A 16,769-nucleotide genomic window follows, 5' to 3' on the forward strand; every position below is an offset into this window, starting at 1 on the left:
ATGTCAGGAACGTCACCGCTCATCACTGTGATAAGCGGTGATGTTCCCTACTTCAACGCTTATCATGGTGATGTTACTAATATCACCGCTTATCACAGTGATGAACAGTGACGTTCCTGACATTACCGCTCATCACAGTCCCTGGCTCAGTAGAGTGTAACGTGTGCAAGGCAGGCTGCTGCTCAAAGATATGGAGCCTTGTCTCCATAGACTTTGATCCAAATAATCAAGGAACAGCGTGGGAACCCCTGGATCATGTTGGATGTGGGAACTTGCTTTTCTAATAAATTGGTGAATGAGGGAGTCTATTATTTTTATTTCTTTACCTCTCTCTACACTTACTCTTACTGAGTTAGTAATGGGGGTGTCTCATAGATGCCTCTCCATTACTAATCCCGTGGCTTGATTCCAGCTAACAATTTACAGCTGACATCAACCATATCACACCAGGGCACTACGGAAGAGCCAGGGAAAGCACCACCTACAGGATGCACCAATTGTGGGGCGGCTGTGGGCTGCTATTTTTAGGCTGGTAGGGGCCAAATAACCATGGGCCTTACGGTTTACCACCCTGATAATGGCAGCTGCTGGAATCGACATCTGGAGAGAGGGGCATTATATGATGGCAGCTGCTGGAATCGACATCTGGTGGAGGGAGGGGCATTATATGATGGCAGCAGCTTATCATCCAGTAAAAAAAAGGAAACCAGCATTGACGTTTTTTTATTTTTATTTTTTAAAAATACACTATAAGGGCTCATTCACATGACCGTTCCGTTTGTCCTGGTCAGTTCCTGTTTTTTTGCGGACCCACGGACAGGACCTTCTTTTCAATGTCTTTTATGTAGGATCGGATGGGACATAAAAGAACTTCCGTGTGCATACGATCCTATAAAAAACACATCGGATGCCGTATGTCCGTTCCGTTATTATGGAACATGTCCTATTCTGTTCCGTAATAACGGACCGTGACTCAAGACAAGTCAATGGGCCCGCAAAATCCCTGGAAGCCGCACGGAAGCACTTCCGTGTGATCTCCGTCGGATGCCCGAGCAGTCTGTGTTTCCTTCTCCAGCCCCGCAGCTGCTCGCACTGGAGCGTGTCAGTGTCTGCCTGCCCTGCAGTATCAGCAGCTTCTCACACTGCAGTGCGTGCAGCCGCGGGTATGACGAGCTCTGCCATCAGGAGGTTAGATGAGATCATTACCTGCTGTGACGATCTCCTGCTCTCCTGACGTCAGCGCCGTCACTGCTTTCTATGCCCGCCGCGTTCTCACATCAAGTCTTGCGGGCGGCCCGAGACTGTCACTAGCGGTGACGTCACGGGCTCCCGCGATTCTTTGCTGAGAACGCGGCGGGCATAGAAGGTAGTGACGGTGCTGACGTCAGGAGAGCAGGAGATTGTCACAGCAGGTAATGATCTCATCTAACCGCCTGACAGCAGCGCTCGTCATCCCCTGCAGTGACCTAGGCTGACCTATCGATGTTAGCACAGGTCACTGCATGGCTCTCCCAGCCAATGGGGAACATTCTGTTCTTCATTGACTGGGACATTGACTATGGTATGGATCGTTGTGGGACTCCCTTATTGGATTACGCCGGACCCGGATTTGATTGTCCTTTTCAATAAATTGGTGAAAGAGGGAATGTTTTGGGGAGTGTTTTTTCAAATAAAACTTTTTTTGTTGTCTATTTTTTTTTTATTACTGACTGGGTTGGTGATGTCGGGTATCTGATAGACGCCGTGACATCACTAACCCCAGGGCTTGATGCCAGGTGAAATTACACATCTGGCATCAACCCCATGTATTACCCCGTTTGCCACTGCACCAAGGCAACGGGATGAGTTGGTGCAAAACGCCAGGATTGGCGCATCTAATGGATGCGCCACTTCTGGGGCGGCTGTAGCCTGCTATTTTTAGGCTGGGGAGTGTCCAAATACAGTGGACCTCCCTAGTCTGTGAATACCAGACCACAGCTGTCCGCTTTACCTTGGCTGGTGATCCAATTTTGGGAGGATCCCGTGTTTTTTGTTTTAAATTATTTATTTAATTTAAAATAACAGAGTGGGGTGCCCTCTGTTTTGGATTACCAGCCAAGGTGAAGCTGCCAGCTGTGGTTTGCAGGCTGCAGCCGTTTGCTTTACCCTAGCTGGCTACAAAAAATAGGGGGGATCCCACGTCATTTTTTTTTTAAATTATTTATTTATTTTTTGGCTAAATACAAGGCTAAGCACCCTTTAGTGGCACATGAATATCACTAAAGGGTGCCAGCTTAGAATATGCAGGGGGGTATCTATCTATCTATCTATCTATCTATCTATCCATCTATCCCTCTATTCATTCATTCATTCCTCTATCTCTCTGTCTTTATATCTATCTATCCATCTCTATATCTACTCATCTATTTATCTTTCTTGCTGCTTCCGTTTATTGCGGTCCGCAAAAAAACCGGAAGGCACACGGATGCCACACGGACCGTATACGGAACGGAACGGATGCCACACGGATGCATCCGTGAAAAAAACGGACCGTTTTTTTGCGGACCGCAAAAACGGAACGGTCATGTGAATGTAGCCTGTCAAAAACCCATGGAAAAAAAATGTGCACTGTGTGAATGAGATAAAGTGAAATTATTCTAAAAATCTCCTTTTCTTATTAGAAAATGCTGCAACATTTGAACAAGTCCTAGAAGGTTTTTTTTTAGTGCTTGTTAAAACTTATGTGAATTTTAAGCAGATTTTATATGTAAAAACATTCATTCTTTGCGTTGCCGTTTTTAAAAAATGCCATGCTACACACAAAAATTCCACAAAAAGAAACCCATAAAACCAAAATTGTGTATTGCTGGAGCAGAATTTTTTGGGGAATATTTTTATAAATATTTAGCTTGCAAACCTAATTATTCCCAATAAATCATATATAAAAAATATATAATGTAGATATTACTAACAGAGCTGACATACAAGTGTCAATATTACTAGGGAGTGACCTGTGTGTAATCAATATCCTCACAATATCCAACAGGAGCGTCATAAAGTCTTCAACTTTCGGTTTCTCATACATCACGTGACCAGAGCAGCCAGGACTTTTCAGTTTTAGCTTTGTTGATACACTGACAAAACGTATGTCCGCTACCTAACAGCCATTTTCTTTGCGCCTGTCGTATACTATGATTTGAAAATTGGTCTTCAGAAAAATGGCCGCTCCCTGATATTCTTTTTGCAGGAGAGGAGACAAGTTTTTTTTCAGAACATAGGATGGCAGCCATTAGTTTCTATGCATCATAGGAATAATAAAAACTTACATGGGGCAGAGAAAATAGATGATGGGCAGAGACTGTGCAGTGGGCGGTGCACGATCCACCCTCTAGTGACTGCAGCTATACGCGGAAACTCTGAGCTGAGAACGCACGGTGGAGACTGGGGTCTGTATTGTGTCATGTGACATCTGTGTCGTGTCTGCTTGTACAGTAGAATGCTGTGTATACTGATGTGTGGGGTTAGTAGGCTATGGATTTACATTGCTCCATTGGTTTACAAATAGGACTACGTCATGAGGGGTGACCCCCTCTTTTCTGTGACTCCTCATAGAAGGTTCCTTAAAGGGTTATTCTCATCTTTATCATTTTTTGTAATGTTAAAGGGTTTGTAAAAACAATGTACTATACAATATTCTTCTTATAAAAAGTCCTCTCCGTTCTCAAGCACAGAGGGAATTTTAATTGTATTTACTGCGCGTTGCCAAGGTTACCGGCCACCGCTGCAGTCTACGTGTAGGGGTGTCTTCAAGGGCTTCCCAGTCATTTTTTTTATCAAAAGCATGTATGGATGAAAAAAAGCTAAAAGATGCATGAAAATTGTGTTGCTGCCAAAAACTATGTGAGAATTAATTAAAAAAACTCTGATTGGCATCATGGACGAGTTGCTGTAGACTATTGGGAACCCCCTCTAGGGACATTTGTATTCTCATTTTAGCTTACATAAAAACAAACAAAAAACAGTTGGCACATGGTTTGTAAAATTAGATTTTTTATTTTTATTTTTTGTAGTTGCAAAATGGCTGGGTTGCTGCTGTTTAACCACATAAAGAGAATCTGTGATGTCTCCAAAGGCTGTTCATCTGCAGGTTAATAGCTTCTATAGTGGTCCAGTTGTTGCACTGACAGCCTGGCTACTAGGGGGAAATTAATTTTATTCTGCCTGGCAGCCTTCGGCTTTCAGTCATTCATGCGTGCACGGAGCATCTACAGTCACTACTCAGTACACAGTGAGTGACAGCTGTAACTATGCCCCGCCACAATGACTGACAGCTCTGCACTGATGCTCTACAATGCTGGCTGTCAGTCAAAATGCCAGGCCATATTTACAGCCGCTACTCAGAATGTTGTGAGCAGTGACTGTAAGCTGTGCCGACCGTGTCTCTATGACTGAAAGCCAGAGGCTGCCGGGAGGAGTAAAGTTAATTTCTTCCCAGTAGACGAGCTTTCAGTACTCCAGCTGGGAGGTTTATCTGCAGGTTAATAGTGTTTGGGGACATGCCAGGTTCCCTTTAGGATATGTGTCCACGATCAGGACCTGCTGCGTCTGGGACACGGCAGGTTCTGACCAGCGGGGCCGCGAATCTCCTCCACAGGAGAACGCAGGAGACTGCAGCTCCTCATGGCCACAATCCGGGCTCTGGCAGTTGCGGTCTCTCTCTTCGGTTCTCCCTGCGGAGGACGCTTTCCACACCGCAGCAAACAATTGCCATGCTGTGGCTTGGACAGTCACACCGCAGGTCAGTGTTTTCTGCGAAAAAGTGGATGGGATTTCTAGAAATCCCATCCACTGTGCTTCTACTGTACATCGCAGCAATTTGGACGCAGCCTAAGCATGCTGTGTCCAAAACGCTGTGAAAACTGATCGTGGGCACTTACCCTTAAAGGAAATCTGTCACCAGGTTTTTGCCACCTAATCTGAGAGCAGCATAATGTAGAGGCAGAGATCCTGATTTCAACGATGTGTCACTTACTGGGCTGGTTATTGTAGCTTTGATAAAATCACTGATTAATCAGCAGTAAATTATCATTAGAGGACTACTTGTTCTCCTGCCAGGTAGTCCAGCATATTCACGAGCTCTGTTTAACTAATTAATCTGCAGCAGAGAAAACACTGATTTTATCAAAATAACAGCAAACAGCCCAGTAAGTGACACATCGCTGGAATCAGGGTCTCTGTTTCTCTATTATTCTGCTTTCAGATGAGGTAGCAAAAACCTGGTGACAGCTACCCTTTAAATGCTGCTATCAATTTCTGACAACTGCATTTATGTCACAGGGTACCAGTGGCACATCCATCTGGATGTCCATCTTCTCTCTGATGTTATACTAGGGTGCTTATGGGTTGCCATGGGCCACCTGAAGGTTCCCGTCACCATCATTTACTCCTGGGAAGCTCAGCCACAGGCTTGGCTTCTTCATATGAGGCCACCTTCACACGTCAGTGTTTCCGGTACGTGTGACATTGCTTTCACGGATGCCACACTTAAGGGTACTTTACACGCTGCAATATCGGTATCAATATCGCTAGCGAGCGTACCCGCCCCCGTCGGTTGTGCGACACGGGCAAATCGCTGCCCGTGGCGCACACCATTGCTTACGCCCGTCACACGGACTAACCTTCCCTGTGACGTCGCTCTGGACGGCGAACCGCCTCCTTTGTAAGGGGGCGGTTCGTGCAGCGTCACAGCGACGTCACACGGCAGCCGTCCAATAGAAGCGGAGATGAGCGGGCGGAACATCCCGCCAACCTCCTTCCTTCTTTTCCGGTGGACGCAGGTAAGGAGATGTTCGTCGTTCCTGCAGTGTCACACATAGCTATGTGTGGTGCCGCAGGAATGACGAACAACATTGTACCTGCAACAGCAACAATATTATGAAATGGAGCGACGTATCAACGATTTTTGACGTTTTTGCGATCGTTGGCCATCGCTCCTTGGTATCATACGCTGCGATGTTGCTAGCGGCCCCGGATGTGCGTCACTAACGATGTGACCCCGACGATATATAGTTAGCGATGTCGCAGCGTGTAAAGCACCCTTAACCCATTGTAGCCTATGGTGCTGCTCACATGTCCATTTTTTTCCTGAAGCACAGATGATAAGGGCCAACACAAGTCTTTGGGTCCGTGTGAACAAGTACAGCTCCCAGATGGCATCTGTGTACAATCTCTGTGCTGTATATATTTAAAGGGAACCTGTCAGGTGCTGTATGCACCCAGAACCACGAGCAATTCTGCGTTCATATTGCTAATTCCTGCCTAACTGTCCCTGTATACAGTAGCATAGATAAAGGGATCTTTAAAAAAAAGTATTTCTAAAGATCTTTTATCATATGCTAATGAGCGTGGTGACTAGTCCCCTGGGCGTTGCTTCCCTTGGCTATTTGGCCCCATTAGTATGTTAGTACACCCACAGGGGGTGTGCTAACATGCTAATGAATGTGCAGCGTCAGAGGATGATCTCACTCACCTCTCCGCTGCCATTACCACCTGACGCTGGATATCGGCTCAGTGTGCATGACCCCGGAGTCTCAGCCATGTGCACTTCTTCAGTTTGAAGCTGGGACGCATACACCCGGCTTCATAGTGCGCATGACCCAAATTCCGGAGTCATGTGTTCTGAGCTGAAATTCGGCGTCAGGTGGCGATCGCAGCGGAGAGGTGTTACGTCACCGCCGGAGTCTGCTCCAGCGACTTCTGCTCCGATCGCCAGGCGACGCCGTGTTCCTGCCGTGGATGGTGCTGGTGATGGGAGAGGAGTCGATGCCAGCGGTGGGCGCAGGCTCTGATCATCCACTGGGCTGGGTTAGCTTGGGATCTGCAGTACCGCTGGCTGACTGTGGGTGGCATGTATCTTCCAGCTGAAGTTGCCAGCGTTCAGCTACAGCCAATAGGAAGACACCACACCCTTCTTATTCCCCCTCCTGTCACATGACCACTGCCAGAGATAGTTCTGATTTTCCTGGCTCCTGTTACATCCTATTCTGTTTGGTGATTCCTGTGTGTTGACTTCTACGTGTTTTCTGACTACCCTCCTGCCTACTGTTTTTGTACCTTGCTGCACGATCCGGATTTGACCTCTGCTACCTTTGCTGACTACGTCATTGCCTGCCGATTCTGTCCGTTCCGCAATTCCTGGTTTGACCCTGCCTGACTACTACTCTCATTGGACTGCAGCCTTCCGCAGGTAGTGATCTCCAGTTCCCTGTGTAATTCCAAATCCCTGTAGAGGGGTTAAAGGGTTTCAGGGTTTTGGGGGTCCTGCTTGGTGAGTGGCTTCCCTCTAGCCTCCCCTTTACAGCCCATCTCAGTCTGTGGATCCAGGCAGGCGTTACAAGAGGTGAGTGAGATTATCCTATGACGCTGCACATTCATTAGCATGTTAGCACGCCCCTGTAGGCCCCTGTGGGTGTACTAACATGCTAATATGTCACGAACCACCGGGGGGGTCACTCAGAAATCCCTCGTGCTGGCCACCAATGTCACAATCGGGGGGTAACAAGCAGGAGTCACACCCCTCCTTTATACCTCCCGACCGACAGACAGAGCACGTGACGCACTCTCTAGCGCCCCTCTTATAGTCAGGCCAATTATGGAATTGCCCGACAATAAGCAAGGAGGCCGCTATTCTCCTGTGCCGATGATTGAAGGGTCCCCGGTGAGAGCAGGGTATATATTCCTCCGACCTCCGCGGACGGAATATATAAGAACCTCCTCGCCTCTCACTGGCCTCCCCACAATGATCCTTGGCACAACTCGCTGCCACCAACCGACTTACGGTAACTATTAGCCGAACACACAGGCGTGGGATTCAAGATCGAGATAACAGAACAGCCCAAGATTAATTATATAATTTAATCGGCCTAAGCCACACTTGAAACTACAATATATACATTACGGAATCTACAGAATATATACAGTGCATAGGTCAGAGTATAGTTACAGATAAAGTATGGTTTACAAACAGGCATACACAGTTCGAGCAGTTACCTTGTGCGTCTGGCCACAGGGGGCGCCGTGGACCAGGTTTCCAGGATCTCCCTCACAGGTTTTCCCTGATCAGACCCCCGAGCAAAAGAACACTGGAAAATGGCCGAATTGGGGTTATCAACCTGGGCAAATCCAGGTCCCCTCCTACCTTTGTGACCTCAGAGGGAGCACTGCTCCACCCCTGGCTGGAGTTATGGATAATATCCACAACAGGGATTATGGGCCATAACTTGGCCTGGGAACATCGTAGGCAGACGCCAATGCTCTCATTGTGACCGTTATGAATTTAGCTGCAAAACGAGAGGACTCATGACTTGTCTACTAGTTCCCCATTGGCTGATATCACGCCTGGGGTATTTCCCCAGGTCTTACTCCCATAAAAAAGGTGTGCCAGCATTGTCCGCATGCGGAAACACCATTTTTATGGTTGCCATATTTATCGGAAATATGGCTCACGAGATATTAACCATATTTTACTGGAGTCGTTCTGTCTGGATACTTCCAAGCTTGCTAAGTAGATAGCAGCCCCTGCTACAGGGTCACGGCAGGGAGTCATCCTGTGTCCACTGTTCCCAGATCATCTAATCTCCATATCACAGGAGATGGCCATTGGATGTGTTGCTAGGATGTGACCCAGGATTTTCCTCACAGTGGCCAACTAGTAAGGGAAGCAGTGCCCTTGTGACTAGTCCTTGGCCTCATTAGCATATTGTAAAGAATCTTTAGAAACATTTTTTCTAGAGATCTCTTTATCTATGCTAGTGTGTACAGGGACAGTTAGGCAGGGATTAGCAATATGAACGCAGAACTGTTCGTGGTTCTGGGTGCATATTGTACCTGACAGCATCACTTTAACATTGATAGTATAGGAGAAGCTTTGTCATTTCATTTTTTATATTCATCAGGAGAAATCATGGATGACACATGTTTAAAACTGTACACACGGATGGGTGATAAAAAAATAAACACGGATGGTCAAAACAGACTGTGCCACAAGTACATATTTTTATATAGATGTGTGAAGGGGGCCTGAGACTGTGATTTTCACAATATACTACAATATTAAAGTATAAGTGAAAATATACAGTGTATAGTAAAACAAAAATGTAAATCAACCCTTTTCTCTAGTTAAAAATACAAAAATAAAAAAATATTTGCTATTGCCGTGTTCAAAGTATTCAAAATATGAAAAAAGTGACCCTTAAAAGGAGCCTGTCAGGCAATTAATACTGCCCGATCCACCTCAAGGTGTATTATTCTCTGAAAATATAGTGTCAAGATCCAACGGGAGACCAAATGGTTCTTTTCCACGTGCATACCACTTTTGATGCGAGAGCAACGGAAGCGATATGCTAATGAGCCTCTGCTGTGTGCATCAGCCGAGGGTCATGCGGCTGTGATGCTATCTTGCGATCGTATCACAGCTGCGGAGAAGATGGAGGGAGCACTTTCTCCCCATCTCCTCCGCTGTCTGTCTCTGCGTGCACCGCACTGCAGTCGCATAACATGCGAGTGCAGTGCAATGTTTCACACGCTCCCATAGGCTTGTATGGGGGTGCGTGAGCCGAGACTCACTGCAAAACGCAGCATGCTGCGATTGCACCGAGAACACGATTCGTGTCATGAAAAAAAAGGCGAAAGGTTACTGACTCATTGAGTAACACTGGTGCGAGTGCAATCCGATGTTTTATCGGATCGCACTCGCACATGAAAATCGCAAGTGGAAAAGAGCCCAAAGGCAGAGACACCTACAGGTGCGACCTTTCCCTATGTACACACAAGGGAGTAACCTGTCAGTCACCAGCTGCGGTTCTGAAAGAAGCCATAGAGGGCCGGAGATGGACCAGTCTATCCTCCGGTGATGGTCACTGGCCAGGACTTCAAAATAAATCTTCCCTGAAGAGCAGGAGCATTTCAGAGAATAATATACCTGGCTGCAAACGGGCAACCGTGTGATTCATGCCTTCTGCAGTGTGGGCAACATGAATCCCCTGACAAGTTTCTCTTTAAGGCCTCCTTCACACATCCGTGCAAAACACTAACATTTTGCACGGTCCATGGTGAAGGTACGCATTTGTGTGCATGTGTGTTGTACGTGTGCTGTCCCTGTGCTATTTGTGTGACAACGAACAGCATCAGCCGGTATACTCGCCTGTCTCCGGCGCTGCTGTTACTTCTGGGTCCACGGTGAGTGCAGTGAATATGCATGAGCTTAATGAGCAGGACCTGGTAGTAACAGGAGAGGCAGAGAAACAGCGCTGGAGACAGGTAAGTATAAAAATGCCTTATTTTTATGTGTTATATGTTTTCTCCGGTTGAGGTAGTAAAGGAACCTCGGACCTCCTGTCTCGTCGTTTTTGGTGGCCGAGGTTGCATCAGGATGTGTTAACCATGTGTATGCTTGTAATATTTGCGCATGTTCCAAGGTAACACATACTCATCCTTCTTGATCTTTCCTGCCATTGGCTATCCGGAATAGACCATGGACGCATTTATCCATGAATTTCATTACTGACCTATCTTTGTCTTCGGGAAAGATTGAGATTTTGGTGCTTGTGGAATGGTTCAGCAAGATGACGCATTTCATAGTGTTACCGACATTTGTGAATGACAATACTGCCTCAGGTGTTCATCAATGAGATCGTGAAGCTTCATGGGGTTCTTTCTGATGTGGTCTCAGATCAGGGAACCCAGATTGTTTCCAAATTTTGAAAAGCATTTTGTGCTCAACTGAGGGTGCAGTTCTCTTTATCTTCTGCCTTCCATCCTCAGTCGAATGGGCGGACAGAGCGCATAAATAAAAAATTGGAAACTTACCTTAGGTGCTTTGTCTCCAAGAATCAGTAGGATTGAGCATCTTAATTGCCTTTGAGTCTACTGGCAAGTCACGGTTCTTCGGTGCATACGGTTCTCATCTGCAATTTGGTAACTTTAGGTGTGCTTCAGGAGTTCCTGAGGAGGAGCGTTTTGCCTCATCGCGCTCTTCAGTATGGCAAGGGGTTTAGAGTAATTTGAAGCTCATGGGAGACAGATACAAACGTATGGCTGGCCAAAAACCACTTGCCAGGTCCGAACATAAGTTCGAATCACTATGTGTGGTTGTCTACCAGGAATATAAAGTTGAAAATTCCTTCTTGGAACCTGTGGCCTAGGTTTATTCGTCCCTATGAAATAGCTGCGAGTAGCATTTTGTCTGGACTTACCGCAGGCTCTTAGGATCCACAATGTGTTCCACAGGGCACTACTCAAAAAGTATGTGGAACCTTTGGAGCTGCCCCCCTTGCCCACAGCAATAGTAATATGGAGTATCAAATAGCTAAAATTGTTGACTCTTATTTTCCGCGTCATTATCTTCAATACTTAATGCACTGGAGAGGTTATATACCAGAGGAAAGGATGTGGATACCAGCATTGGATGTGAATGCCACAAGATTGTTTCATTCATTTCATGCTTCACATTAAGATAGGCCTGGTCCTAAGTGTCCAGAGACCACATGTAGAAGGGGTGGTACTGTCACGGGTGTGTCGTGGATGACAGTCATGTGGTGTCTAGCCATAGAAGATCACAGAGTTTGCAGAATGCTCCCTGACTTTCCATTGTTCCTGCTGTCAGTATTCATTGGTATAGGTATCTTTTCTGCTGGATTTACCTCTCCCCCTTTTGAACCTAGCAGGAGCTTGCTTTCCACCCAGCTACTGATCATCAGCATTATCTTGGTGTTTAAATACCCCTTCCTTCCTTGGACTGGTGCTGCTGATATTTTTCAGTTCATTCAAGCCTTGGTTTCAAGCAGGTGGCTTGTACTTCTTTGTAGTATCGTTGCTGAAAACTTTTCTGTGTCATCTGTAGATAAGTAGTTCATGCATTTGCCCCTGTGTGTCCTCCTTGTGTCTTCTATAGTGTTTAGTGGGGTTGAGCTCATCCCACCTGTTCCCTACTTAGGGCCCAGCACTAGGGATATCTAGGGTCAGGGTTCCGGCTCGGGTCATAGGTTTCTAACCTTTCTAGGGTGGTCAGGGACCTCAGGGACCAGCGGTCTTAGACACAGCGTTTGCTGTCCCTTCCGCCGTTCGCTTGATACTTCCCCGTACCTAGCGTGACAGAAACATGGTTATATCAGGAGGATACTATATTTATAATTGGAGATATTTGCTAATATTATTATTATACCTCCTACATATTGAGATAGGATCTTGGAGATGGAAATAACCCTTTAAAATATGTCTTGTTCTCATCAATTTTGCAGATCAGACTTGGAAATTATACTTTATGGGGATCCATTAAAAACAATGAAAAACAGAAACCATCCTTTTCACTTCAGTTTTCTATTCGGGTTTAATAAGTTTTGAAATTATTTGTTGCTAAAAGTCAGTAGATAAAAAAACGTTCAGACAGTATCTCCTTCAGTTTTTAAAAAGAACGACTGTAACATGGATGTAAAACAGATGACGCGTGAGAGAAACAGGGCAGATTACACGGATGTAAAAATGGAAACTGAAGGATTTTTTCACATAGTATTTTAGCATACACTCAGTCGAGGCCCCATAAAATGAGATTTGGATGTGTGTGCTGCTGGGGCCATTAACCTTAATGATGCAGACAGTGTGCGCTGTTGAGCATCATTTTGGCCATGTAGACTTGGTTGAGGCAGGCTCCAAGACACAATGTCAGTGGCCCCGTTAGCGCATATAGTCTTTGAGTGTATACTAAAATGGTATGTGAACATAGCCTTAAGGGTGCTTTACACGCTGCGACATCGCTAGCGATGTTGTGCGCGATAGCACCTTCCTCCGTCGTCCGTGCGACATTTGGTGATCGCTGCCGTAGCGAACATTATCGCTACGGCAGCGTCACCTGCACATACCTTTATCAGCGACGTCCCTGTGACCGCCGAACAATCCCTCCTACAAGGGGGAGGTGCGTTCGGCGTCATAGCGACGTCACTGCGGCGTCACTAAGCGGCCGTCCAATAGCAGAGGAGGGGCGGAGATGAGCGGCCGAAACAACATGCCGCCCACCTCCTTCCTTCCTCATTGTTGGTGGACGCAGGTATGGAGATGTTCGTCGTTCCTGCGGTGTCACACACAGCGATGTGTGACGCCGCAGGGACTATGAAAAACCAGCGGCATGCACCACCAACGATATTTGGAAAAGGAGCGACGTGTCAACGATCAACGATTTTAGACGTTTTTGCGATAGTTGCACGTCGCTCCTTGGTGTCACACGCTGCGATGTCGCTAACGGCGCCGGATATGCGTCACTAACGACGTGACCCCGACGATATATCGTTAGCGATGTCGCAGCGTGTAAAGCACCCTTTAGACTTGAGTGAAATGAAGATTTGTGCATCTACACTTTGCACATCAAGAACTTTTTTTATTTTTAAGGCTGATTTCACATGTCCAGTAATCGTCAACTTCAAATATATCCAGTAAACAAAAAAAAAGTGGATCCGTTCCAAAATGAAGAAAACTGATGCACTTTAGTTTTGTAATGATTCATTCACATTGACTTCAATGATTTACCAAACAAATCCAGCGGCAAACAGTTTTTTTAGGCACACAAAGTTTTTTGTCCAACCAAAAAAACCCAACTGATTAGGCTGCTTTCACACATCCGGTTTGAGCCGTGCGGCTCAATCCGGCTGTGAAACCTATGCAACGGATGCGGTGAAAACACTGCATCCTTTGCATACGTTTTTTACATGCGGCCCGTCCGTTTTTTGCCGCTTGCGGCATGCCACTGAGCATGCGCAGTGCAAAAAAACGCATGCGGCGGCCGGATGCGGTTTTTGCCGCATCGCGACGCATCCGGCATCCATAGGGATGCATTGGAAAAAGCGCCGCATCGGCAGGATGCGGCGCGATGCGTTTTTTTTGCCGGATGAAAAAACGTGCCAGGCAACGTTCCATCCGGCCGCGGCATCGGCTAAATCTGCCGCATGCGGCAAAAAACGGACGGAATGCAAGCCCATGCGGCACAATCCGACACTAATTAAAGCCTATGCAGGAAAAAACGGAACCGGCAGCAAGAAAAAACGGTTTCGTTTTTCCAGCAAAGTGCCGGATTGTGCCGCACAGCACAAACCGGATGTGTGAAAGCAGCCTTAGTTTGGTAAATCATTGAAGTCCTTATAAAGCGCATCAGTTTTCACCAGTCTGAAACTGATCCATTTTTATTTTTGTTTTAAATTCCTGATTACTGGACACGTGAACTCAGCCTCCGGGTATGGATACACAACCATATTTTCTCTCATCCCGAGAAAAATGGTCCTATTATGCTAATCACACTCAGATCAGAGTGTCATCAGAGCGCGCTCCGATTTTCTCTGATGTGCCGCTTTTGTTGCGTTTTTTTTCTGCTCAGATTTGTTACAACAGCTGAAGGATTTCCTAGTCCCAGCAAAGTGAATGAGATTCCTGAAGTCTCATGCATACGTTGCTTATTTTTCCTTGCCGATTTACAACAGAATTAAATCTGCAGCATGTCAATTCTTTCAGTGTTTTTGGTACAGATTTCACCCCCAAAAAAGATCTTAACCAAAAATGCATGTAAAAAAACATGGCTATTTTAGTCAGCGCTCTTTTTGCTAAGAAATGGAGAAATTGTGTGACATTTCTGCTACAAATACTTAATGCATGCATATACCCTAAGGTGTGCACTATTCCTTGGGAAGCAGTTAGGCCTCCTTCACACATCAGTTTTTTGCCATCAGTCACAATCCGTAGAATTTGGAAAAAAAACGGGTCCAGCACCTGAAGCTTTTTTTCTCATTGACTTGTATTAGCGACGGATTGGACGGTATCACGTTTCATCTGTTGTATGAAGGATTTGTCGAAAAATCCTCGTCCGTCAGACAGAGGCGATGTCTATAGTAACAGTTTTTGTGTGAGTCGAAAAAACTGGACAGCAATGGATCCATCGGAGTCTGTCGTTTTGTAGAATGGAAGACTATAGGCGCAGGATCCCTCTCCCCCTCCTCCTCCCCCTCCCCTACCCATTATTCTGTATGTGGTGGACTTTGTGATCCATCAGACTGCGTGTAGGGGACTGTGAGGTCCACAGACTGTGTGTGGGGGAATGTGATGTCCATCAGACTGTGTGTGGGGGACTGCGGTCCATCAGATTGTGTGTGAGGGACTGTGAGGTCCATCAGACTGTGTGTGAGGGACTGTGAGGTCCATCAGACTGTGTGTGGTGGGACTGTGAGGTCCATCAGACTGTGTGTGGGGGGACTGTGAGGTCCATCAGACTGTGTGTGGGGGACTGTGAGGTCCATCAGACTGTGTGTGGGGGACTGTGAGGTCCATCAGACTGTGTGTGGGGGACTGTGAGGTCCATCAGACTGTGTGTGGGGGACTGTGAGGTCCATCAGACTGTGTGTGGGGGACTGTGAGGTCCATCAGACTGTGTGTGGGGGACTGTGCGGTCCATCAGACTGTGTGTGTGTGTGTGTGTGTGTGTGTGTGTTTGGTGGGAGGCTGAGCAGAATTAAGATCAGCCATTTGGTTCTGTCCTCCATAGGTTTTCCATGTTAACCTTTGGGATAGTTAGTTGCCATACCTTGCCCTAGAAAGATCTATGGAAAGAAAAAGAATTAGTGATTAACTGTTAAAATGTTTAATTTGTTATTGTGTTTGAAATATATCATTATTTATTCCTTTTTTAGTTCTTATTACAAGGAAGACATGTCAGGCAATAGACTTCATCAAGCCATCTTTGATCCGGTAAATAACAGCTTTTGATCCCACATATACATCTTTGTTATGTAGCCATCCTTGATTAGTTAATTGATTATATATGTTACTATAATAATCCATAGTGAAATTTAGGAGACTTTTTTATGTTTTTGATGGTTTTTCCTTTTCTTGGTATGTCGCGTTTTAAAAAAAAGTTGCTTTGTTTTTTTTACTTCCTGCTATTTGGCAGTGACAAAGAAGGGAATTTTGTTTACTTACCGTAAATTCCTTTTCTTCTAGCTCCAATTGGGAGACCCAGACAATTGGGTGTATAGCTATTGCCTCCGGAGGCCACACAAAGTATTACACTCAAAAGTGTAAGGCCCCTCCCCTTCTGGCTATACACCCCCAGTGGGATCACTGGCTCATCAGTTTTAGTGCCAAAGCAAGAAGGAGGAAAGCCAATAACAGGTTTAAGGACCAATTCAATCCGAGGAACATCGGAGAACTGAAACCATTCCACATTAACAACATGTGTACCCGAAAAAACCGAAAAAACCCCCGAGAAAACAGGGCGGGTGCTGGGTCTCCCAATTGGAGCTAGAAGAAAAGGAATTTACGGTAAGTAAACAAAATTCCCTTCTTCTTTGTCGCTCCATTGGGAGACCCAGACAATTGGGATGTCCAAAAGCAATCCCTGGGTGGGTAAAAGAATACCTCATGATAGGGCCGTCAAACGGCCCTCTCCTACAGGTGGCCAACCGCCGCCTGAATGACTTATCTACCTGGGCTGGCGTCTGCCGAAGCGTAGGTATGCATCTGATAATGCCTGGTAAAAGTAAGTAGACTCGACCAGGTGGGTGCCTGACACACCTGCTGAGCCGTAGCCTGGTGCCGTAATGCCCAGGACGCACCCACGGCTCTGGTAGAATGGGCCTTCAGCCCTGAAGGAACCGGAAGCCCAGTAGAACTGTAGGTTTCAAGAATTGGTTCCTCGATCCTCCGAGCCAGGGTGGATCTGGAAGCTTGCGACTCTTTACGCCGACCAGCGACAAGGACAA

At 46.3% G+C, this 16,769-nt stretch overlaps 1 protein-coding gene across 2 annotated transcripts in view; it reads left to right on the top strand.

Annotated features, from left to right (window-relative positions):
- The first annotated feature begins 3,293 nt into the window (after nucleotides 1-3,293).
- LGALS8 (galectin 8) overlaps nucleotides 3,294-16,769 on the top strand; it is a 91,705-nt gene continuing 78,229 nt past the window's right edge. Inside the window, exons 1-2 of one of the 2 annotated variants that reach the window (XM_075339491.1) lie at nucleotides 3,294-3,425; nucleotides 15,699-15,756. In XM_075339491.1, the coding sequence (XP_075195606.1) occupies nucleotides 15,718-15,756 (39 nt within the window). In that variant the 5' untranslated portion in view covers nucleotides 3,294-3,425; nucleotides 15,699-15,717. The remainder of the gene's footprint in view (nucleotides 3,426-15,698; nucleotides 15,757-16,769) is intronic. The other variant, XM_075339492.1, reaches the window with a different exon arrangement.

Source organism: Anomaloglossus baeobatrachus, chromosome 3 (assembly GCF_048569485.1).
Source record: "Anomaloglossus baeobatrachus isolate aAnoBae1 chromosome 3, aAnoBae1.hap1, whole genome shotgun sequence".
Lineage (NCBI taxonomy): Eukaryota > Metazoa > Chordata > Amphibia > Anura > Aromobatidae > Anomaloglossus > Anomaloglossus baeobatrachus.